At 36.4% G+C, this 26,596-nt stretch overlaps 1 protein-coding gene and 1 non-coding gene across 2 annotated transcripts; one reads left to right on the plus strand and one right to left on the minus strand.

Annotated features, from left to right (window-relative positions):
- Positions 1 to 898: 898 nt before the first annotated feature.
- LOC100779829 (CHD3-type chromatin-remodeling factor PICKLE) lies at positions 899 to 24,078 on the minus strand. The gene is made up of 27 exons (XM_041011425.1): positions 24,074 to 24,078; positions 23,736 to 23,983; positions 23,536 to 23,631; positions 23,267 to 23,403; positions 22,980 to 23,192; positions 22,726 to 22,833; positions 21,314 to 21,364; positions 21,046 to 21,145; positions 17,975 to 18,117; positions 17,747 to 17,850; positions 17,337 to 17,475; positions 16,839 to 17,008; positions 16,598 to 16,664; positions 16,392 to 16,514; positions 15,243 to 15,352; positions 15,085 to 15,166; positions 10,603 to 10,803; positions 10,111 to 10,246; positions 9,914 to 10,016; positions 9,735 to 9,809; positions 9,448 to 9,509; positions 8,970 to 9,046; positions 3,232 to 3,362; positions 2,469 to 2,886; positions 1,738 to 1,825; positions 1,511 to 1,584; positions 899 to 1,368 (listed from the first exon to the last, which is right to left on the minus strand). The coding sequence occupies exons 1-27, from the start codon at positions 24,076 to 24,078 to the stop codon at positions 1,036 to 1,038; spliced, it is 3,594 nt and encodes a 1,197-aa protein (XP_040867359.1). The 3' UTR covers positions 899 to 1,035.
- On the plus strand, positions 18,839 to 20,187 carry LOC102661985 (3',5'-nucleoside bisphosphate phosphatase). Its single transcript, XR_005889263.1, has one exon. It is a non-coding gene; the product is annotated as a 3',5'-nucleoside bisphosphate phosphatase (transcript).
- Positions 24,079 to 26,596: the final 2,518 nt, after the last annotated feature.

Genomic DNA, 26,596 nt, shown 5'->3' on the forward strand with positions numbered 1-26,596 from the left:
TATGCCACTTCATCCTGTCATTCATAATACCATAAAAATGGTAAAGATAATAGTTATTATTATTATTATTATTATTATTATTATTATTATTATTACTTAAACAAATCGACTTGTCAAGTTTAACAAACGTTTTTTATAGTTTGACTTTGACCTTTTTATCTAAAAAAACTTTTTAAAAAGTTTGAGTTTGACCTTTATAGTAAACAAGCCAAGACGAGCCGAGTCATAGACCCTTGACAATCGACTCGGCTCATTTCCATCCCTATAACAGTACAAGAAGAATATCCATTCATTAAGGGTGTATAGGGTGACCTAACCAAACCCAATCCAAAAATGAGTACTCCAGAAAAACTACATTTTGGGTGATTTCGTGCAGGTTAGTGGGTAAAAAAAAAAAAGTTTCAATGATTAAATTCGACCAGTTTCAATAGTAAAATTAAGAACTGTCAAAAATCCAAAATTGTTTAATGCATCCTATTTTTTTGCTTGGTACACCCCCAAAATTGGTAAAGTTCCCATCTTACCTTGTTTAACTTAATATAAGGGCAATTATTTAATGCATCCTATTTTTTGCTTGGTACACCCAAAAATTGGTAAAGTTCCCATCTTACCCTTCTTGCAAGTTTTCTCTCTCCCTGGCCCCTTCTACAATGTCTACAAAGCCGACTTCCACGCTACTTGATGTAAGCTATCACAAAACACCCGAAAACAGCATCCCCAGACAAAAATTAACTATACGATGAATCAAACTGTTGGAATTCATTTAAGAAAAATGAGCTCTTACTAGCAACTCAAAACACAATTAAATTCCAATGTATTGTGAATCAACGGATTTACAACACTGTATATGCTACGGTGCCTTTTCTTTTTAATCTATATCTATATTCCTACAAATGAGTTCAAAAATATTGATATTTGAGACTTTTATGATACAAATATGACAAATATCTGTCTATAAGGTATCGGTTTTAGTCATCTAAAAATGATCACATTCAAGTTTGTATCGTTCTTAATTCTGATCCGTCCATTTCGACATCAGTTCCCCATGTATTGGGAAATCTTGGTAACCTGATCACTTTCTTTTTTAGGTTCACACACCATTACAACATCTTCAGCTTTGCATTTATCTTGAGAACTAGACAGCAGTCCAGAGCCCACAACTTCAGTCTGTGATAAAGTATTCGATTTGTTAGAATTTAGTACTTGCGTTTCAGCTGAACATTTATTTTGTTGATTTAGAATTCTGTTGACATCCGCTGAAATGATTTCCAGTTGATGGAAGTTCTTAATAACGTTGACTTCTGTTAGTTCTCTTGCCGATAACTCCTGAATTAAATTCATGGTGTTTTCCTCCACAGTCTTGCACATCTGCCAATACAGAGGGAGAGAATGAGATAATTGATATAGATACTCAGAATATAAATGTTTCCCACTCTCTGTAACATCATGCAGCGATCCTTCATAAAGAAGGCACTGCTGATGATTGCCAGTGAAACAAACATATTTTTACCTTGTTGTAAAGACAAACTAATTGCAATCGATCAGGATCACAATCATATGCAGAAATAGAAATTTCTTCTGAACCTGCAGAAAAGTGGAAGAGCTAAAATCAAGTTTTTGACTTGGGCATGCAGATACAGAGAACACATCGATGCATTATCTGATGCAAAATAGACAATTGCTATAGTCTGAACATGAGATGAAGCTAACAATGGATAACATAGCATAGCATAGTACCTATTGCTTCGATTCGAGGCAGTTGACCAATCATTTGAATGTCAGCTTTAGGTTCATCATTTTCCACCTCATTTACTTTCAAATCACTCTGCAGAAGTTCGTAAGGTAGTCAGTTCACAAGTTCTATAAATTATGGTAATAATTGAAAATAAAACATATTTCAATCTAAAAGCATAAAAGTTAAAAATGATATACTCTAACAAGGGTGTAAGGATACCAAAAGATACTTCTAGCAAAACTAACACAATAACACATGGAGTAAATTGATCTCTAGAAATGAAATGACTAGAAGCAATTCACCTACCTAATGTGATTCATTGAGCTAGAGATGTACCAAATTGTGTCCATGAGACAAAAGGGAGAGTATCTGGACAGTGGACACGGACAAAAATTACTAACAGTTGGACTCTGGTATTATCTATTGTATTCGGCTAAACTGCTAAAGAAGGGAGCATCAATGCCCAGAGAATAGGTTCTTAGGCATTCTCAAACTTTGTTTCATCCCCTAACCTAACCCAAAAAATAATAAAACAGCCAAGTTTTTTTCTTTTCCGTTTCCTAGCACAATTAAACTACTAGATTCCTTTATTGACAGTATCTCAAACAAGGAAACTTCCAAAACAAAAATAACATAAGATCAACTAACATTTTGAGCTTGAATCATGCATTCCAAACAAAAGAAATTTGAGTATTAAAAAAAACTGTGTACCATGGAACACTAATGCACTTACAAAGTATTCTTTCTGGTACTCGGCGTTTAGACCTTTTTCCAAGAGAAGAAACCTTTTTTTTATAAACTCAATATGTCTTCTCTGCATGTCTCTAAACTGTGCTTGATTCCCAGAATCACCAGAACCATGTGCCCCTTCAGCAGCAATGTTACTCACACCACTCTCCTTAGATTGGTTGCAGCTCGATTGCAGATTTGTCATATTTGCACCATCATCTGCTATGTCACTCTTATCAGTTTCAGCAGAAGGGTTGCAGCTGGACTCCACATTTGTCATATTTGCACTATTGTACACTTGAGAGCAAACTTGTCCATGAACTGGTAATTTTGTAAATGGAATATTCAACTCCTGAGTGATGACCTCTTGAATCTTCAGATCCTTATCATCAACAATATCATGCCACCTTCCATAGCCATGCCTTAATAGAAAAGAATTAAGTTAAAATATTATATCAATAAAGGTTACACCATTACTGTAATAAATAAATAAAAGGTTACACCACTACAGCAGAGCATACTACCTTCTTTCAAATTCTTTTTTCACAAATCAGACAATGAAATAGAAATATCAACATACGAACACAAATTAAGTAGAAATGTACAATAGAAATTTAAGGAATCTAAGCCTAAAAATCTATCATGGACAATAACATGCTGTTGGAACTTGGAACGTCTTTTACATTAATTATGTACATTAAGAGAGAAAGAGATACAATTCAATTGACCATGCATAGAATGACAAAATTATCTACTAAAAGACATACTTCAGCACAGCATGCAGTAACACCAAATCATGCTCCTCCTTCCATATTTTTGCCCCCTTCAAACCTGCATAGCGTAATAAGATATCATCTGAAAAAACCCGAGTTCGAGGATTTTCTGAAGCAAACTTCACCTGTCATTCCACATTTCAAGATAAAGAAAACATTCATCAGCTGGAGGAAATATTAACTTCAAAAACATATATTCCCATTTCCTCACCCTTTCAACAAAATAGAAAACAGAAAAGGAATAAAATTAGATGCATAAAGTTTAATTTCACTACAAAATATTGTAAAGTATAGAAATAATATAATCATCACAGATTTCCATGTACGCATAATAAGTTTAAATGAATAATATTTTTTCATATTTGATTATTAGCAATTCATGATCAATAAAAAAAGGTTAAAAATATTAACTTTATTTTACCTTTCCACCAGTTTAAGAAGAGAAATCAAATATTTTTATGTCAATGGATCTTTAGTCAATATATATCACATAAATTGATAAGGCCCACCACTGATTTGGCATCCCTAAGCCTAGGTTCTGCTGGAGACAAAGGCACAAACAAACTGGAACATGACTAGCAAGCACAATTGAGAAGGGAAAACCTAGCAGTATTTAAATATAGTTGACTATTCATCTAGATGCTATTCCAAAATCATTTAGTAGCACTTGAAGACTCAGGTGAGTTGAGAAATATTCTCACTTTCTCTCTTGCTTTATTAATTTCAAAATGATACATATATATACAAGACAAAAGAGAGAGAGAAGGACTATTGACAGTGACAATACACTGCTGCCTTCTGAATAAAGTTTATCAACTAAGCTACCAAACATAAATAAATACTAAAATATTCAACGCTCCCCCTCAAGCTGGAGCATATAAATCATATGCACCAAGCTTGGAACATATAATCTGAATTTTGGATCCTCTTAAGGACTTAGTCAAAATATCCGTTGGCTGATTATTAGAATCAATGAACTCAGTGACAATCTCCTTGGACAGAAGCTTCTCTCGAATGAAATGACAATCAATCTCTATGTGCTTAGTCCTTTCATGAAAGACTGGGTTTGAGGCAATATAAAGAGCAGCCTGATTATCACAATACAACTTCATTTGCAACTCTTCACAGAACCTCAATTCTTGCAGAAATTGTTTAATCCACATGAGTTCACAAATAACCATAGCCATAGATTGATATTCAGCTTCTGCACTGGACCGAGCGAGAACAGTTTGCTTCTTGCTTTTTCAAGAGATAAGATTTTCGCTAATGAAGACACAATAACCTAATGTAGATCTCCTATCCATGGGACAGTTAGCCCAATCAGCATCACAATATCCCGATGGTTGTGTATTACCCTTGTCTTCATACAACAACCCTTGTTCAGGAGCTCTCTTAACATATCTCAGAATACGCATGACAGCATTCCAATGGTCCAAATGAGGATTCTGCATGAATTGGCTAACCACTCCCACAACAAAGGAGATATCAGGTCTAGTGATAGTGAGGTAAATGAGTTTTCCCACAAGCCTCCTATATCTCTCGGGGTCAGGATAAACTTCACTTTGATCTGCCAGAAGCTTCAGATTTGGATCCATAGGACTTTCAACAGGTCTACAATTCTGCATACCTGTTTCTTCTAAAATATCAAGAGCATACTTCCTTTGAGAGATCACAACACCATCTCCTGATTGAGCCACTTCAATGCCAAGGAAATACTTCAAATATCCCAGATCTTTGGTCTGAAAATGACTGAATAAGTTCTCTTTTATCTGGACAATCTTAGTAGTATCATTTCCTGTAATCACTATACCATCAACATAGACCATTAGATAAACACATTTTCCAGGAGATGTATGACAGCAAAAAACAGAATGATCAGCTTCACTTCGTTTCAGTCAAAAAGTTGAACAACATGACTAAATTTACCAAACCAAGCTCAAGGAGATTACTTCAACCCATAGAGAGATCGGTCACACAAGGCCATACTCCCCCTGAGCAACAAACCCAGGAGGTTGCTCCATATAAATATCCTCCTCAAGATCACCGTGGAGGAAGACATTTTTAATATCAAGCTGATGGAGGGGCCAGTGACAGATGACAACCATAGCAAGAAATAGACGAACAATGGTGATTTTGGCTACAGGAGAGAAAGTATCACAGTAATCAAGCGAGCCTTTAGCTACCAAGCGAGCCTTAAGCTAATCAACCTTACCATTGGGCCCAACTTTAACAGTATAGACCCATCTACAACCCATAGTTGTCTTGCCAGGAGGAAGAGTAACGAGCTCCCAAATACCATTATTTTCAAGAGCCTGTATTTCATCAATCATAGCTTGTCGCCAGCCAGGATGATCAAGTGTCACATGGACAGTGGAAGGAATAGTAAGGGAAGACAAGGAGAAAACAAAGGAACCATATGAAGGAGACAAACGGTGATAACTTAAGAAATTATAAATAGGATGAGGATTACGAGTAGAGCGAGTACCTTTCCTGACGACAATGGGCCAATGTGAGTCAGAATGATGAGAAGAAGTGAAAGGAGAGAAAGGATCCATGAGTGGAGGACTGGTTGAGGAAGAACGAGAATCACGAGGAGAAGCTTCAGGTACTGGAGATTCAATCTGCCTTGTCCTGTGTTGATCTGTAATCAGAGGTGGAGAGACAACTTCAGGTGAATTTGGTGGGAAAGATGGGACAACACTGACAAGTTGGTCTGAGTTACCTAGAGAACAAGGAGAAGGAATAGGAAGAACTTCCGAGAGAGAAGTATGGTCTAAGGAGGGTGAGAAAAAGGGTGTGTCTTCAAAGAAGGTTACATCTGCAGACATGTAGTATTGTCTCATGGTTGGAGAGTAATACTTGTAACCTTTTTGAAGACGAGAATAACCCAAGAAGACACATTTGATTGACCTAGCAGAAAGTTTGTCTAAATCAGGAGACAAATCATGGACAAAACAAGTACAACCAAACACTTTAGGAGAAACATGAAATAGTGGATCACGAGGAAAAACAATTGAGTGAGGGATTTGGTTTTTAAGAGAAGAAGAGGGCATCCTATTAATTAGGAAACAAGCAGTAAGCACTACATCTCCCCAATGATGTGTAAGAACATTAGAATTTAGCATTAGGGAACGTGCAATTTCAAGAAGATGACAATTCTTTCTTTCTGCTATACCATTTTGTTGTGGTGTGTGAGGACATGTGGACTGATGTAGAATACCTTTAGAAGATAAAAAAGAAGAAAGTTCATGAGAGAAATACTCTTTAGCATTATCACTTCTGAAAATTTTAATTGTTTTTTCAAATTGATTCTCAATCTCATTATAGAATGACATAAATATAGGCAAAAGTTCAAATCTGTCTTTCATTAAATAAACCCAAGTACATCTGAAGAATTCATCAATGAAGGTTACAAAATATCGAAAACCAAAAGATGTAACACGACTTGGTCCCCAAATATCAGAATGAATGGTAGAGAAAGCCGAGTTACATCTTTGTACAGTTTGAGGAAATGATGACCTGACATGTTTTCCTAGTTGACAAGACTCACACTCTAAGACTCGAAGATTCTTAAGACTAAGAACCAACATCTTCAATTTTGGTAAACTTGGGTGACCTAGACGATCATGCAAAAGTTTGGGTCTTGAGATTGCAAAACAAGACTCAGGTGGACTAGATTCCAAGTAGTAAAGTCCTCGTGATTCATGTCCTTCTCCAATCAGTCGCCCCGTTCCATGTTCCTTAATAACAAAAGAATTAACAGTAAATGTTACTGAACAATTTAACGAACGAGTTAACTAACTTAATGAGATTAGATTATAGAGACACTGAAGAATGAATAATACAAAATTCAATTTCAAAGAGGGAGACAATGAAACTTGACCACTTCCTTGAGACGCAACCTTGGAGCCATTAGCTACAGTAACAAGGTGAGGAATTTTTGGAAAGGAAAAGGATGAAAAGGAGGACTTATTACCAGAAATATGATCGGAGGCACCTGAGTCGAGTATCCAAGGACTAGGACCTTCAATGGATTGAGACACATGCTGTTGAAAAACATGGTACAGATGAGGATTGAGCTTGGCTGTTAGATTTATCAGATTTAAGCTTCAAATACTCCTGATACTCCTCATCAAAGAATCTAGACTCTGCTTTCTCTGATCTAGAAACCTGTGCAACCTTGTCAGGAAAGTCATGCTACGAATAGCAATTTTCTTGGGTGTGACCCATCCTCTTGCAATAGGTGCAATGAGGACGTCCATCCCTTCCACTGCGACCTCTTCTAATGTTGCGGCCGCCTCCTCTACCACGAGATGCAACCATGGCTGACGTTTCCACACCATCAGTAGGATTTTCATCCTTCGATACATGAGGCACGCGGAGAAGTCTAGTGATGAGGGAATCCATTGATGGAACCTGGTCCCCAGCAAGTACTTGATCACGCACATGATCAAAGTCTGAATGTAAGCTTCTCAAGATGAGGACCATGTAGAACTTGTCCAATTTTCTGTTCACTTTTTCCAATGAGTCAGCCACAAGGAACTTTCTCAGCTCTTCCACGACAACCCGAGCCTTACCCACATGAGCAATCATGTCATGGCTAATTTGCTTGAGGGCTGTAACCTTCATGGTTGCATCAAACTAGCTTTGGATATCATTGGCAAAAATTTCCTGGGCCTTCTTCCAAAAAGAACGACACTTTTTAAATGATCTAAGAATCTCCACTGAGCAAATTCAAACGACAATAGCTTTTTACTGCAGAGTTGATAGTCAAGCTTCTCCCATTTAGGTCTTTTGTCGTTTGGAACAGAATTAGAAGCTTTCTCCAAGTGGTCATGGTGCCCTTGACCAAGAAACCATAGTTCCACGGAAGCAGACCACAATGGGTAATTTTTCCAATTTAGTTTAGCAGTCGTAATGGTTGGGGTCCCAGAGAAGGAGAAAACAGGTCCAGTGGAAGCCATTTTGACCAACAAGATGAAACCCTAAGAGAGTAAAAAGGAGAGGAGAATAGGACTGATACGTTCCACATGACAAAACTGAAAACTGAGGGCTGGAACAGACTCAGAAGAGGCCGACGAAGAGAACGTTGGCGGCGCGGCGCGATTCCGGTGCCGGGACGGTGGCGCGTGGGCTTCACGTGCCGGAGATCGCGTGGGACAAAGACGGTGTGTGGCGGCACCGTTGGCGACACGCTTTCCAAGGTTGGGTTGCGCTTTTCAAGGCGAGCCTAACCCTAGTCTCGCTGGAGAAAATGGCCGCTAGAAATGACGGCGGCGGCGGACGACGGCGGCGGACAGTGGACAGAACCCGCTCTGATGCCGACTTGAAGACTGAGGTGAGTTGAGAAATATTCTCACTTTCTCTCTTGCTTTATTGATTTCAAAATGATACATATATATACAAGACGAGAGAGAGAGAAGGACTATTGACAATGACAATACACTGCTGCCTTCTGAATAAAGCTTACCAATTAAGCTACCAATTACCAAACATAGATAAATACTAAAATATTCAACAGTAGCTACTCATTATCCACTCTCCTAACAACGTTGACATTTTTAAGTAGTTAACTGTTCCTGAACTGCAAAAACAAGAATTGTAAGTTTTCATAAATTCTTTTATATGGTCTACCGGGGCCAACGAGAGAGAATGAATAATGCCAAAATAATAATATACTAAACACAAGCAGTTAAAATTTTAAAATCCAAAATTTTATTTGAAGAACTTACTTTGTCCCTTATCAAGAGCAGAACTGCAATCCTTGCAAGTATATCTTTTATTCGAAGTCCTTCTTTTGGAACACCATCTAAAGACACATTATAAGCAGTATTAGAGTTATTAATTACTTTGTATCACTTTTCATTATTGTAGTTTTTGTTATGCTGTGAATGGGGCTGGAGAAGAAGCCCAAGCCCTTTAGGCTTTAGGCCTTTATAACATTGAAAGTTACAAATTTCAGCCCTACAACATACATGGATGGTTAAGATTAATTTTTATTAAAAGTCATGTGACTATTTAAAGAATACTACGACTTATGTGCTTTAATCTTAATCATTGATGATAAGATCTAATGATCAATATTTATTCCTCACACTCACATGAAAACACACCCTCTCACTTGGTGCATCCCCATTGGTTTCTCATGAAACAATAGGGGAAAATAACAAAAGAAACTATCATAATAATAGAGCAATAAGAATCTATTACCTGTGAATGTAGGGGAATCTGTTATATCTTCTGCAATATGAGACAAGAAAAGTTTTCCATACCTGTTCAAAATATATATATATATATATATATATATATATATATATATATATATATATATATATATATCACGTTCAATCACAAAATGTATGAGATAAATCGTCATCTAATCCCACCTCAGAAAATAAATAAATAAAAAGCTTCAAGGTCTTTAGCATTAAAAAAATGCATAGCGTTAAATTAAAAAATTATACGCAACAAATAAATGGAAAATGTCAGATTAATACTCCATGATTTCTTCATAACTCTTCTGTTTCATGCGGGAAGTAAATTCTTTCCAATCAAAATCACCAACCCCAAACCTGTAATTGATTCAGCAAATGAAATAATCCAACAAATAGGTACTAGACATATAAGGTTAAAAGAAGAGACTAGACATAACAATAAACTAACAATCAGGATAAACCTCATCAAAATTTGAACAAATGCAGCCCTTTGATTTTGAGTAAAACCAAGTACTTTCAGAGATCTTCCTTCACCTTCCATTAAAGGAAGTGGCCCCATGCTATCTGTTGCAAATGAGTGAAGGAATATTAACATCACAGTCAAGGACAGATAATTGAAGTCGATCACTATTATCATGGACATGATAATGATATGTACCACGAGCTTTCTTTTTGTGAGGCCTTCTAGTAGTAGTAGTTTCAGTTGAATTTGAATCATCATCAGTAAGATCCTCTTTGTAACTGTCATCTTCATCATCAGAGCTTACATCTTCCAAACCACTAAAACCGCCCCCCTTTAAAGAAATCATCAAGTCAGGAAATCACAGATAAACACAACCTTAAACACATAAAAGAAGGATGAAAAAAACTACACATTTGAAAAGGAAAAAAGAAATGTACCCCCAAAATTCCTCTGTATCAAAATTCTATATGTCGATCTTTATTTAGATAAATAATTAGCAAAGGAAAATAAAAAGGAACGAGTTCCATTAAGACCATAATAAGATGGAAACCAACATTTGAACAGGAATGGAATATGTATTAGAACAGTTAAATGTAATCACACATTAAATCATTAAAGACAAGAAAAAGAAACAATTTTCCTAGCAAATTAATACTTGTAAGCAGCATAAACACCAGATTGACATACCAGCCATTTATTTCTGTTTCGCTTGCCTTTGCCCAAGGCATTTAACTCTTCAACTTTATTCTCTTCATATGCATTTTTCAACAACTCTTCCCAGTAATTTGTTCTTTTTGAACTAGTCACAGAGGATTGGTTCTCCTTTGCTCTATTTTGTGTCACCTCCTCTGATGGCTCAACTTCCTCAACATATTCAAAATTTGCCACCTAGAACATATAATAATACATTTAGTCAATGAAAAGCAAAGAATCTGAAAGAATGGGAACAAAGAGTCTGAGCAATTGTTGTTATAAAAGCAAAAATAATGTTGATAGATAAAGAGGAAAGAGAAAGTAATAGAGGTTGAATGCTCCTCCAACAAAAACTTCTGCCACTTTACTAGTCACAACTTTTTCCAGGACCTTGAAGTATGTAGTAGTACCATCAGGAATAATTTTGCTTCCATAGAAATCATTAAAAGAAAATTAAACTTCTGGATTCGGCAGTATTCACATTTGAAAAGACCGCAAAATAAGTATTAAGAATGTGACAAGTTCACTCTCGCACTTGTGTCCTTAAGTTATCAATTAGCTAAATTTCCAATATTCAACATTTTTTATTTAGCACATTTTCAACTTGCAGTAACGATTACACATAGTTCAAGGCTAAGAAAATTTTCATTTCACAAACATAATGAAGGGAAGAAAAGAAAGTACCACTAAGTGAAAACCAAGATTGCAAAAAAACATATTTTATTTCCAACAAGAAATTCAGATGTGCCCTGATTCAGCAGTTATGCAAAAAAGGAACATGTTGCAATCAAAGCATTAAAATAAAAAACAGAAGGGGAGAACTTTTAGAAGAAAAGAGAACAAAATATCTGAAATAAGAATCCTAGAGTAAGGTCTTCAATAAAACAAGAAAAAGAAATAGCCAATGAAGAAATGCAAGTACTAGTACTTTTGATAAATCACGCCCACAGGAAGGCAATAAGACACACGGAGATTGAAAACATATCATCTTGCTTAGTATTTGATAAAGTGAGAAGAAGAAAGAGAAAATTAGAGAGAGATAACTGATATTATTTCCAATCTGAAAATTTAGTTAGAGTTAGTTACAACAGAGATATATATAGACCTCTGACCCTCTGAACTAACACTAACAGAAACTAACTTCCTAATACTAGTGAGGTGCTGTTAGCAAAAGCTAACAGCCCTTACAAGCATATTACCTGTTGTCCAACACTAGAGGGGTGCTGTTAGCAAATGCTAACATCCCTTACAATTATTCTACAAAACTGTTTTCACAGTTATACAAGCACATACTCTAATACACCACACAAACTCAAGGGGAAGAGTTATCAGAAGAAACACTCTTCACATTGAGTTTGTCACATTGAGTTTGCCCCTGAGAACTTCAAATCTTGCTGCTGAAAGGGGCTTGGTCAGCACATCAGCCCACTGATCCAGAGCTGGAATATGCACAATGGAAAGCTGCTTGACAAGAATCTTTTCTCTTACGAAGAAGACATCAATTTTCATGTGTTTTGTACGACTGTGAAACACAGGATTGTAAGCAATAGATACAGCACTATGGTTATCACAAAAGATAACAGGAGTAGTGAATGGAACTTGCAACTCTGTTAGAAGAGCATGAATCCAGGTTAACTCAATGGAAGTTTGATCTAAGCTGACTAAGAGATATTATATTGAAAGAACAACCAGGTATGAGCAAAACAAAGTTTAAAGACAAAGAAGAAGTGAGTGATACATGGCCGATTCTTGTTGCTGCAACTCTAGAACCATCGGTTAAAATAATGAAATGAAGAATTTTAGGAGGAGAGAGGAATGAAAATAAAGAACTATTACCAGCAATATGATCAGAAGCACCTGAATCAATTATCCATGGACTTTGATTATTACCAGATTGGGAAATGCAGGCAGTGGAGTTATGACCACTTATAGTAGATGATGTTAGAGATTCTTTGGCAGCTTTTTGCTGGAGATACTCTTCATAGTTAGCCTTCGAAAACTTTATCTTAGATGTTTCAGACTTTGAAATATTCACCGATTTTTCGGAGAATCCGTGAATAGAATAACAAGTGTTTTGTGTGTGGCTCACTCTCTTACAGTAAGAACATTGAGGGCGACCTCCTCTTCCAGCTCGTCCCCCTCGATTAGATACCATGGCAGAAGCTTCAATACTATCAACTGAATTTCCTCCTATTTGGACTGTTGGATAGTAAGGTTGCTGTTTGGACAAAGGGACAAAGACAGGACTTTAGGTTCTACTGACCAGATACAGAAACCTTTAAAGAACAAATAAGGTGGCTCTAATACCATATTGAAGAGACTAGAGGTTGTGAAATGCTTGAGTGCTAAACCCACTCAGCTGATCTATGTTTATATAGACTTAGGGAGTAAATACAATGTGAAATTTACAAGAATATTAATGAAGTTCTAGAACCTATGTACAACATGTGAATTCCTAGATACATGAATATGTGACTATCTAGGTACATTAATAACTATTCTTTATTGGAACAAGTACCCATGCAATGTGTGGAACAACTACCCATACAATATGTGTAATTCCAACAAAATGTTATGTGAGAATCATTAGGGGACACAAAAGAAGAGGAACCAACATCAAAGATACTCAAACCTTCACCATTGCCTATGAAAATTTGATCAGGTCCATCAAAGTGAGTGAACTGCTTGATATTCTATGATTCACTAGTCACATGAAAGCTAGCTCCAGAGTTTGGAATCCAGGTGGAGTTAGCTGGACCATTCACATGATAGGAGGAATTTGTGAGCATAGCACTAGGTTGATTGGATGTTGGAACAACAGCCTTGGAATTAGGATTAATCCAGGTATCGGAAGCTCTGGCAAAACCAGAGGAGTAGGGAATTGGTTGAAGTGTGGCAGGATCAAAGAAGGGTAAGCGATTCATGAGGCGGAAAACTCATATCAGACCAAAAGTGGCAAACATCGGTAGTGTGTCCATACTTAAGGCAAATTTGACACTAAAAGTTGGCAAATCAGTCACCATCACGACCTCTGCCGGAGACACCACCACCACATCCGGCACCACGGTCAGGAAAACCGCCACAACCACTTGCACGGCAGTTCGAAGCTGTCGAGCATGGGATTGAAATACTCATGAATCTTCTCCCAAACTTGATAGGAGTTATTCGAGTCAAGGATGCGTGACAAAACTGATTTCGAGAGAGTAGATTGGAGCCAAACAAGAAGTGTTTGGTCCTGAACTTCCCAAGCTTGATACTTAGGATTCACATGAACAGCAATGCAATCATCTTCTGTGAGACAGCGAGGCAAAACGACAGGATTGACGACGAAATGCTGCAATTTATGCGACTTGATAACCGGTTCTACATGTTGCCAGTGGAGATAGTTCAAATCATCGACCTTCTCGGCAATGGAGTTAGGGAACGATTGAGAGACAAAATTCTAAAGGAGCAGAAGCCATGGATGCACAGATCTGGAACTCGTGAAGGCACAATAACTACAAAAAATTGGCTCTAGATACCATATTTTATAGTGAGAAGAAGAAAGAGAGAAAATTAGAAAGAAACCTGATATTTTTCCAATCTAAAAAGTTAGTTAGAGTTAGTTACAATAGAGATATATATAGACCTCTAACCCTCATAACTAACACTAACAGAAACTAACTTCCTGTCAAAATCGTGTTATTTAGTGTGTATTTTAGGAAAGTTTATATTTTATCCCTGATTGTATTTTTATTCTCTATCACAACTGTATATGGCTATTAATACTAGGATTATGTATTTAGAATAAATTCCATAATTATAGGGATTTGTCTCCCTAGAATTAGTTTCCATATTTCCTAAAATAGCCAGCAGACTCATGTACATATAGGTTCAATGACCTCATAATTCTTATGAGAAAAATAATATTATTCCTTCTAAATTTGAGACTTCCTAATACTAGTGAGGTGTTGTTAACAAAAGCTAACAGCCCTTACAAGCATATTACCTGCTGTCTAGCACTAGAGGGGTGCTGTTAGCAAAAACTAACAGATCTTACTATCATTCTACAAAACTGTTTCCACAGTTATACAAGCACATACTCTAATACTTAGTTAACCTTTGAAATAAAATTATTATGATGAACCAATTGATTTTAGAATATGGCTAGAGCATACATAAAATCTATTTTTGCTGATAAAAAAAAAATTAATCCAAAATAAGCATTTTGTAGGAGAAAGTACATTGGTATCAAAGTGATCATGAAAACTTCTTATGCAGGCATAGGCCACTACGATTTTGTGTTGGATGAGTTAAGTGTATCCATGTGTCTTCGTATGTCTATATTCGTTTATTATATTATTACCTTAAAATAATAAATGATGGAGCGGAAATCAATTACACCTCAAAGCACCACCAACCAAAGTGAAGCAATTAAGATTGAATAAAGATTGGGAGCACAAAAATGCATGTGCAAGATTATATGATAGAATCAACCTTAAAGGCCTTCAAAAATCCATCTTCATCTTCACCATCTACAGCAGCCTTTTCATCTCCAAGTTGATCTCGATCCAGCAGTCTATTATGAAGAGAAACACGTGAAATAAAATCCTGAAATTTAACATGTTACTTGACGAATAAAAGTTCTTGATTACCTGTCTATTGCTTCATCATCATAATGAATTAGGCGAGATTTGCCAACTTCATCATTCTCATCAGCAAACAACTCCTTTGAGCCATACCTTACGATATCATCTAACTCTTCCTAACCATCATTAACAATCAAATCATCATAAATACTAATTTAGATATAGTTCAATTCATTATTAAGAATTGAAATCGTTTAACTAACATTTGCTGTGGGTATTTTATAAAAAAATATTGATGAAGAAGATGGTATGCATATCTCACAGACATGAAAGGAATTCATGAATACGCCCCCCCCCCCCCCCCCCCCCCTCCAACATTCTTCTTTTTAATTTCCTTTTTGTTCCCACCCCTCCCATCCATACCAATTGTCAAACATCCTCTTGATATCAAAATATCAATTTGAAAGCATGACCATTAGGGAGGCCATGGCACTGGTACCACACAATTGCATTTTGATGTCAGTTTAGACTCAAATCCAATACCACTATTTACTATGGCTGATGTGGTATTTAGTAACACTGATATTTCCTGTTCAAACATATTGAGACGATGACAACGCATGAGCATACATGAATATTCATTTGACAAAAAAGAAGATACTTCTGATATTCCTAAGACAGATGCCATCCATTTTCTGCTATCTTAGTCAATATCAACATGTTTTATTTTAAAAAAAAAGGCTTAAATTTGTTAGCCCCTCAAATTTGAGATAAGTTTTTTTTTTAATTCTTCAAATTTAAAATTGATCTTTAGTCATTTTAATATGAAATCGTTTCAGTCCCTCTGCCCAAACGCCTTTTACCTAAATGTTGTCATAATGAATATTTTGAAAGGAAAAAAACATGTGGTAGGCTGTTTGGTGATGAGAATGTAAAATCAAAGTAGGTTGTTATATGGCAGAGAGACTAAAACAAGCTCTTTTCAAATTACAGAACTTAAAAAGATCAATTTTAAGTTTGGGAGAGCAAAAACAAACATACCTGAAATTTGAGGGACCGAGAGCATATTGAAGCCTTAAAAAAAATAAGCACAAAATGTAATAAGGTAGCAAGTAATTAATCTGAATAACATACGTGTGACCTTGGCAATGAAACTGAAAACTGTTGTCATCAATTTTGACAACATAAGACATTATTTTAAAAAAGAATATTTACCTGGTTAATGTTTTGAGCCTTTAGACTCCCTACAACTAGGTGTTCTAACACCATTTTCTTCTTTGTAATCTGAATCATCCTTTCCTCAATTGTTCCCCTCGTTATAAGCCTATAAATCATCACCTGCAACACAAGAGCTACAGTGACCTTTCAAGTCAAGTAGTCAACAATAATAAACTACATATTAATGAAAAAAAAGACCCAACCTTGTTAGTTTGTCCAAGTCGATGAGCTCTAGCCATAGCTTGTAAATCAGCATGAGGATTCCAATCACTACAGTGACAGTCGGACAAGAAAATTATAGTGAAAAATTATTGAATTAAATTAGACAATAAATAACACAACAAAATCTTAATCTTTTGGTATCATATGGATTATCAGGCTATTGTTATTTGAGAAGAAAATGAAAGAAAAAAGAAAATTGAAAAATGTAAAGCTTCACTTCACCTGTCATATATAATAACTGTGTCAGCTGTTGTTAGGTTTATTCCCAATCCCCCAGCTCTAGTAGAAAGAATGAAACAAAATCTTGAAGAATTTTTAGCATTAAACCGATCTATTCGTACTTGTCTTTCAGCTCCTCCAACCTTGCCATCTATCCTCTCATACTGCCAATGCTAATGTTTAAAAAAAAATGAAAGCAAATTATATATCACCCAAAAATTCAACTTTTTTCAGATTCGGAATAAACCATAGCAAATTGCATAATAATAGTTGTTCCATTAACTTAGCTAGCTTTGGATACATTGTAATTTGTTACTTGGGAAGTAGACAAGAATAATTATATTTTTCTTGTAAATTGCATTCTATATTTAATAGGTTTGCAACCATCATGCATATAAATCTCTTGAGGCCAAGTGCATTTTATTTTTCCCTCACAAACAGTCACTAAAATATTATCTCCTTTGATCTCAAGTCATAGCATGTTGTCAAATGACTGACTACCTTGTAAACACAGTAATCTTCAAGCAAATCCAGCATGTGCTGAAATTGGGAATATATGAGAACTCTATGTCCTTGCTCTTTAAGCTTCACCATCATCTTATCCAACAATTGCAACTTCCCAGACGATTCAAGAAATTGCCTACCAAATAGAAATGAAAAAGAAAAATATAGTAACACAATCATAATAATAACCAACAAAAGAAGTAAATATTACAATAATGACTTTAAACATCAGAATACTAAATGCTTTATTTAAGTTACAAAAGTTCACAATTTTCAATTTCATATAAAAACAGAAACAGGATTTGGCACAAAATAAGCTGAGCAAGCAGTGTTTCAATTTTCTAAGTTCAAATAGACAGCCATAATGGCACTCAGATAATAAGCATAAGAGAAGCATAAAAGCTTACTTGTATGATTCTTTTTCATCCTTTAGGTCTGGTTGAACTCCTTGTAACATATAGGGATGACAACAGAGCTTACGCAGTTCCATAACAACATTGATAAGAGAAATCTGATTCAGAAACATCCCAAATACATAAGAACAATACTATTGACATGCTTATTTCCTTTTCCTATGAAGCTGAGGTTAAGAATAGAACACCAAAGAGTGAAGTTCACCAAAACATGAATCTTACGTGTGCACCACCTTGGTGGGTTAATATCTGATAATTACGGGTCAAAATTGCCTTGTAGTATTCTTTCTGTTTGCTGCATAACTCAACACGCAAAATAAGTTCCTTTTTTGGAGGAAGTTCCTTCATGACATCTTTCTTCAGTCCTGTATGGACATAAATTTGAATCCAAATTTTAGATATTCATCTTTTATAAACAAATTACAGACTAGTAAGTATATCATCATAACTGTAGAATAATGAAGCCTCTCAGAAACAACCTTCTAGAACACCAAAATTACATCAACCAAATAATTTTTTTCAGAATTTACTTAAACTCCTGGACTTCATTTGGAAAAAGGAAGCCAAACTTCTTGTGCCAGTTTAAACATCAATTTCAATTTCTTTCTTCAATAAAAGTCAATATCTTAAACAAACTTCTTGTGCCAGTTTAAACATACAAAATTCTAATTCCAACAACTTCCAGCTAATCATTCTTTAACTAGTTGATATATTGGTCTATATGTACAATGAGATCTACAACTAGTGCTACGATCTACCGATTCTTACACAAGTGATCAGAAACCAAAATTATTAGATTTCAACTTAAAACCAATTGGCACTAAGTGAAATTGCCTAATAGATATATAAGTTGCACCCCAAGAACCGAGACAAGCGATGTGGGATTCCATAAAAAGGGTAAGCCGTATATTGCAGAAAGAAAGCAGAGAGTACACCTGTCTCTGTCCGATCATAACCTTGAGGACACCTGTGACCTGAACACTACCCCTTCTCTCTCTGTTTATGTTACTACCCTAACAATTTTGACAAACCCAAAAAAGAATCAAACATTCCCTTAAATTTTCACTCTTTTCTGCACCGCCAGTGATGGGAGATGGGTGCGTGATTGAGGGCACCACGGGGAATTCCAATTCCAATAACAATAATAACAATAAGAAGAAGAACAAGAAGAAGAAGAACAGGGGTGGGAGCAAGAAGAAGATGACCCACAAACAGGTGTTGGCCTTCAAGTTAGTGAGTGAGTGGGTTTTCTAGGATCACCCTTCTGTTTCGTCATCATCTTCATCTTCTTCTGCTGCTCCCCGTGTTGTTGATGATTTTGGTGTTCAGAAGCTTCTAGGGAGAGGCGGGGAAAAGCTCCTCTTTGAATTGCATTCGCACTCCAAATTCAGTGATGGCTTCTTCTCCCCTTCTAAAGTTGTTGAAAGAGCTCACATCAACGCCATGAAAGTTCTTGCTTTGACAAATCATGAAACTATGTCAGGCATTCCTGAAGCTGTAGAATCAGCTTGTAAATATGGCATCAAGATAATCCCAGGTGTTGAAATTAGTACCATATTTTCTCCAAGAGGAGACTCTGAAGTAGAGGAACCAGTTCACATTTTAGCATACTACAGCTGTATTGGACCATCAAGGTTTGAGGAGCTGGACAAGTTTCTATCAAATATAAGGGATGGATGTTTTCTTCATGCGCAGAACATTTGTCTTAAAACTGAACAAGCTCAAGTTGCCTCTTAAATGGGAGCATGTTTGCAGGTTTGCCGGCAAGGGGGTTGCCCCCGGGAGGCTTCATGTCGCCCATGCCATGCTTGAGGCAGGTTATGTAGAGAATCTCAGACAAGCCTTAGCTCGGTATCTTTTTGACGGTGGACCAGCTTACTCCACGGGAAGTGAGCCTCTGGCAGAAGAAGCAATAAAAATGATTAGTCATACTGGGGATGTTGCTGTTCTGGCTCATCCATGGGCATTGAAAAATCCAGTTCCCATTGTTAGAAGGTTAAAAGAAGCTGGTCTTCATGGAATGGAGGTCTACAAAAGTGACGGAAGGCTGGCAGCATATAGTGAATTGGCTGATGCCTATGGGCTTTTAAAGATTGGAGGGTCAGACTATCATGGGACAGGAGGGCACAATGAATCTGAGCTGGGAAGTGTGAACCTTCCAGTGATAGTGTTGCATGACTTCCTTAAGGTAGCTCGGCCTATTTGGTGCAATGCCATCAGGGAGATATTAGAGTGTTATGCTGAGGAGCCTTCTGATTCTAACCTAGCAACAATTACTAGGTTTGGGAGAACCTGTAGTTTTAAGGGAGGTTCACCCTTGAGTTGTGGACAGGACTTGATTGATCATTTGTCTAGCCAAGAGATGGAAAAATGCAGAGTTTGAAGCTATCAAGTTGAAGCTTTCCAATGTTTCAGTTAGTCAGGGAGGAATTTAGGTTCTCATAGAGACTAAATAGAAGTTGTGTAACTTGTTATGCCACCTTAAATCATCCCCAGTATTGTTGGGCAACTTCACTTAATGTCAATTGATTTTAAGTTGAAATCTAACATGGTATTAGAGCCTATAATTCATCTTAGTTCTTGCCTATTCTAGTAGGCTCACCTGTTTTGGCAGGCATTTGTGGAGGGGAGTGTTAGGAAGTCCCACATCGCCTGCCTAAGTTTAGAAAGGATGTTGAGAATAGAAAAATAGGGAGAAAGGTGAATAGATCTTTCTGTTATTGAATCAGTAAGATGTACAAAAGGTAATGAGCTTCTGTGTACATCGTCTATTTATAGTGCAGAAGCTACATCTAATCCTAGTGTCAGTTGCGACAGTTACAACTGCTATTGAGATAGTTGTAACTGCCTTACAACAAATAACAGCTCACAGAAAAACTAAAATACACAAGTAAATAGTAATAAAGAGAAAAAGGTCTCACATAGGATAACAAATAATTTACAATATCATCCAATTCCTGAACAAACAACCAGACACTTTATTCGCATTGACATTCTCTCAAAGTAAACGTAAAAAGGTCATAGATATGATAAACAAAGACTTCTTTTCTTTCTCATTTATACTTAAATATCTGATAAATTAGACAAATTGCAGCCATTACAAAATTTGATAATCACCACTAGCCGGAAATACAGGTTCACCATCATCAATGCAAGGAACACAACATTAACTTAGGAAATAAGCTCAATCAATAGAGTCAATGCTATATAACAAATGTTGAGGATAGGCACCAATCCTGACATTCAAATCAGGTGAAATGAGCAACTTATTCAAGAATAAGATAGATGTATACTTCGCAAGAGATGTGGCGCCAACATTTTATGTAGTCTCAAAATCTGCTCCTCTCGATTGATATCCTTAAACTCTTCCTGGAACTCCTCTAAACTTCCAAACTACCAGAAAACAAACAAAATTCATAAGATAGTAGTATACTCTTGACCTTCATGTCTTTTAATAATATTTATTTATTTGGCTTATGATAAAAAAATCTTGGCCTTCATGAGTATATTATATAACTTAACAATCATACGTTCTCTTAAAATACAAGTCTTCGTACCAACCTTTCCAGCATCAAGGAAGTGCATAAGCATAAAAAGTTCATCCAGATTGTTCTGAAATACATCAAACAAATTGTCAAGTAGGTTTCAACTTCCAATAAAATAAAAAATCAATACAAGTAACCAGGATATCTAAATCAATAATCTGCTAGACAAGTCACCATAAGAAACTTTTAATACAAAATTAAAAAAATTTAGCCAGGCACTTTTGATGAGTTGCTGATCCAGAACTAGAACAGAAATCAAAAGCTCTACATAAAGAACAACACTTTAAATATACAATTCATGTAAAAGATGAAAATGGAGAAGAACATGCCAATACACCATTATGGGAACAGAACCTAGTGTGCAAAACCACAAATATCTAGTCCTCATACATGATTCAAAATGTAAAGTTATGTAATTGTGTTTATGTGTGTTACTCTGGTAAGAGAAATGAGAGAAAAGAATATTTTTATTCAAGAAGAAACAAGGGTTCTAGACTGAAGCTGGTGTCAGAACAGACTGAACAAGATGAACACAAGCATGTGAATTCCCCTGAGTCCCCCTATGCCACCTTATAAATAAGGCTCTCATAAATTGCCTCTAACAAAGTAACAACCTCTAAATAAATTGAAATTTGCTTTATTTACAATTGAGCTTGATTGGCCCCAGGTTCACTCTCCTGTTTTATTCTATAGAACCCCCCCCCCCCCCCCCCCCTCCTTCAAGGTGAAAATCAGGAAAAGTTGCCTCCAGTGAAATCAATTGGAACTATGGGAATCTAGTGTAAACTTTACAAGGAATTAGACTCTCCAACTACAACAACTAACTTTTGAGGTGTGATTCTCCCATGATTCTTATCAATTTGTATCAAAGCTTTTCGCTTTGCCTCTCAGCAGTAAAATAGTGGCACAGGTGGTTATGCCAACATTGCAATGTCCGATAGAAACTAATCAAAGGGCCAGTCCACAACTAGACTGCATGGGCATTGGGGAAGTGGAGCATAGTGAGACGTTGGGATCCAATTGCAGGGCATGGGACTTGAGTCCCACATGGAAGTTTAAGGTGTGGGGTTTATAAGGCATTGTGCTCTCCAACTACGAATGGCTAGCTTTTGTAATGGGGTTCTCATCAATCTCCCAATGTTCTTATCGAGCTTTATTTGACAGAATTGAATTTAAATTCACTTCACTAGTATAATTTATGTGAATCTCAATGTGCATCTTATGATGAAAAGGCCAACCTCTTGATAGATCTACCTCTTCATATACTTAACAAAAATCTTATCCCACTAGGTGAGGTCAATCATATGGATTACACAATGCCATTAGGCTTGATCAAAAATCAAATTCTTAGGGATGTTATTTTTATGGTTTTAAGACCTCATCAGGAAGTAAATCATATATTGAACAATGGCATAATTTTAAATAAACCTGAAGTGGAGTTCCTGTTAAAAGCACACGATGTTTGCTAGAATATTGCTTCAATGAAGAAAATAATTTAGAGTCCTTGTTTTTGAGACGATGACCTTCATCAACTATCTGCACATAGATATAGATGTCCAGTTGTCCACATTATGCACAAAAGCAAAAATGAGAATGAAATTAGGTAGTAAGCAATAGAGGCATGCAGCGAATTTATTTTTATGGTTCGAGTACTACTACTTGAATGATGAGAAGAAGTTTACCATGCACTCCCACTTTATATGTTTCAATGATGATGTATCAGAATTTATAATCTCATATGATGTCAAAAGGACATCAAACTTGATCCTTTCTTGTTTGCTTTCGTTAACTATCTGTCTAGATTTTTTTTTCTTGATCCTCTTTTGATTCTTTGGAAAGTAAAATTCATACTCTCTAATAAAAGCACGAGCTTTGGCAGATCCAAAATACATAACCTACAAAAAACAACATCCAGTTAGAAGAGTAAATATACAAATGGAAATGCAACTAAGGAATCATATATACATACAACATTCATTTGAGGAGCCCAAGTTGCAAATTCACGTTCCCAGTTTCGTAATGTTGAAAGTGGAGCAACCACCAGATGTGGAGAAACATTCTCTTCAAAAAGGGATGCTAGGAAAGCAATACTCTGTATGGTTTTGCCTGAAGAAGAAAAACTCAGCCAATAAGGTGAAACTACTGCTTAAAACTCCAAACTAAAAGGAAAGGGATGGGAGGCAAATATTAGAGGTGGGAATAAATAGATAGATTATAAGAGAAACAGAGACTAAGTACCGAGTCCCATTTCATCAGCAAGTATAACATGAGTTTGCTTGTACCATGAGAATCGCAAGAAGTTCAATCCTTCAAGTTGATATGAATGCAGTGCACCTTCATATACAAAGATGAAATCAGGTGATCAAGATTATTCGAATCTGATTAAATAAATATAAGCATACAATTGTCGGAAGAATTAATAAGGTCAAAACACATACCCCCTGAAAGAAATTGAAGACTATGTTCATACTGTAGAAATTCTTTCTGCTGCTTATTCAGTTCAGCATCATCCTCAACACTACGCTTTTTCTTACTAGACAAAAGTTTCCTTGATCTAGACTTAAAGGTGTTAAATCTTTCTATCTCTGTTTGAAATGCAGAGATATCTGACTTGAGCTCCCAATAGCATTCATCATATGGAAGCTCTTTCCACTTCACAAGATATTCCTTCTTATCATCATGACCCCTGTATCATGTAAACAACATATTCCATGAATTTGTCAACATTTTCAGAGAATAGAAGCATAAATAATTCTTAAAAACACTCAGGTGGAACAGCATAGTTCAGTGTCAGTGTTCTCTCACGAGTCAATAACAAGTATACAATGATAGAATTACAGAGAGGAGGAACACTGAATTTATGATTCATCAAAACATAAGAGGTAGAAGACAAAAGGAAAAACTTGATGATGAAATAATGGCAATGAGGAAAAAATCTCTACTGCCTGGAAATCTCAACCACAATTCATAAAATGATTTAAAACTATTAAATCCACAGCAGCAGTTTTCTAGCAATCAGTAACCCAAGCTCACTTCCTGTGTCAACAATTAGTGAATATAAGTGTATAATGTACCTCAAGTATTTTTACTTACTATAGTTAGGTGTTGTTAGTTTGTTAGCTGTAGTCAGTTGTCAGTTAGGATAGTCTTTTTTTATCAGCTAAAATATGTATATATAGTGTTAATATTGAATAATAATTGTTAACAGTACCTTTTGGTACTGTTTTCTATACATTCTGCCAAGCTATTACCATCACTACTCCAGTTTGGGAGTCTAATATATACTGTATGCAGTATATATTAGAGTGACAAATCCCTGTGATGTAAAGCATGTTAGATCCCGCCCACAAATGAACCTTATCCCCCGCTACACAAAAGCGCAGCTTTAATATTGATGGTTCATACCTGAAATGGTATTTCAAAATCCTTTTCCATGTTTTTCAGCCACAACCAACAAAAGAAAATTGCCTCCTCCAGCACTTTCTAACCATCGAATTCTTCATTGGAGAAAACCAACGTGTTCCTAGGATGCCATATTAGGATAGTTGACAGTTCTCACTGTCAACTATATAAACTCTTCCTGTAACTGTTTTCATTGAGGATGAATAATAATTTGTTTCTCAATCTCTCTCTTCTCTTCTCTCTCTCTCTCACTCACTTTCTCTAAATTGTAAAATGGTATGCAAAGCTTAGGTTGAAACCAAGCGTTTTTTTTTCATGGCTTCCGCATCAACTCCTCCTTCCTCCCCACCGCCGCCATTGTCATTGGTGAGCTCTTCCAAAATATTCACACAATTAATTTCTCAAAAAGTTGCGTGCAAAAAACTATCTTCTTTGGATTCAACAGGTGAAACCTGTTTTGCAGTCATCATCTTGAAGGCTATATCATTAATCCTCAAATTCAGATAAAGTCATCAGTGAGTATCTTGTTTGGTACGAACAGGATCCACTTCTTCTTGCGTGGTTGCAATCCACTATTTCTTGTAAAATTATTCCACGCATTGTTGGTTTCTGATCGCCATGGTAGTTATGGGATCGCATTCAGTCACATTCTCAGTCTCTCACTTACGCAAAGAGTCATCAAGTTCACGATGAGCTTTGGAATCTCTCTTGATTATCGCTCCATTTCTTATTATCTTCTCCATGTGCGAACTCTAGTCAATGTGCACAGTTCCATTGGTGAACCAGTATCCAATTCTAAGCATCTTAATCTGATTCTTGATGGACTCCCTGATGAATATGAATCGTCGATTTTGCTCATCACCAGCAGATTTGATCCATTCTCTATTGATGAAGTTGAAACTTTGTTGCCTGCGCGAGAGGTGCATAATGATTGTTCTCGCAAATGTGCTTTAGGTTCTATCAACCTAACTCAAAGCTTAGGCTCTATTACTCCTTCTCAAGGCTGTTCTGGAAGTTTGTCTCATGAAGGTGATGTTGTTTCCAATTCTGTGCAATCTGTGAACCCTAATTCTCAAGGTCAAGTCAATCTGACCACCCAGTCCGCATCGGAGAATAACTCACCAATGATTACGCTGGAAATCATTTTTTCAATGGTCTTGGTAGTCGGGGTTTTGGCTGGAATAATCGTGAGGCTGCAATGGTGATCGCTTTGCTGATGTGCAATGTCAGATTTGCTATAAGTTTGGACATGGAGCTTTGTATTGTTATCATAGATTGGAGGAAAATTATGTTCCTACCCTTCCATCACCAACCTATCTTGCTCCTACTTATACACATACTTCTTCTGTTATTGTGCAACCTGCTCCTGTGCAAGTTCAATATTCTCAGCCTGTGTTCAGTATGTATATGCTCAACCAGCACATTCCCAAGCTACTGTACAGCCTCAATATGTGTACATTCAACCACCTCAGATCACTCAACCAGCTTCTAAACATCCTCAGATTTATCTAGCTAGCTCCTCTCACACTCTAACTCAGGGGCAGAGTTGGTACCTTGAATTTGGTGCTTCTCACCATGTGACAAATATGTTGTAGAATATACACCAAGTGACACCTTTTGAGGGTCCTGATCAGATCACTATTGGTCATGGTCAAGGTCTCAACATTAATTCTTTAGGAGTTTCCTCTTTTTCTTCTCCTCTTAGTAATCTATTGTTTGTTCCTTCCATTACTAAGAATCTCATTAGTGTTAGTCAGTTTTGTAAAGATAATAATGTCTTCTTTGAGTTTCACTCATCTTTTTGTCTTGTTAAATCACAGGATTCTAAACATGTTCTTCTAAAAGGGCTTGTGGGGAGTGATGGTCTCTATCAGCTCCCTCAACTCCTTTTGTTTGT

The sequence above is a fragment of the Glycine max genome, chromosome 17 (assembly GCF_000004515.6).
Source record: "Glycine max cultivar Williams 82 chromosome 17, Glycine_max_v4.0, whole genome shotgun sequence".
NCBI lineage: Eukaryota > Viridiplantae > Streptophyta > Magnoliopsida > Fabales > Fabaceae > Glycine > Glycine max.

What these genes read in the sequence shown, in the direction of transcription:
- LOC100779829 (XM_041011425.1), bottom strand. An exon ending in CCCACCAAGGTGGTGCACAC is followed by an intron (nt 17,851 to 17,974) that starts GTAAGATTCATG and finishes TTTCTGAATCAG; the next exon opens with ATTTCTCTTATCAATGTTGT. An exon ending in AGTACCAGAAAGAATACTTT is followed by an intron (nt 1,826 to 2,468) that starts GTAAGTGCATTA and finishes GAACTTCTGCAG; the next exon opens with AGTGATTTGAAAGTAAATGA.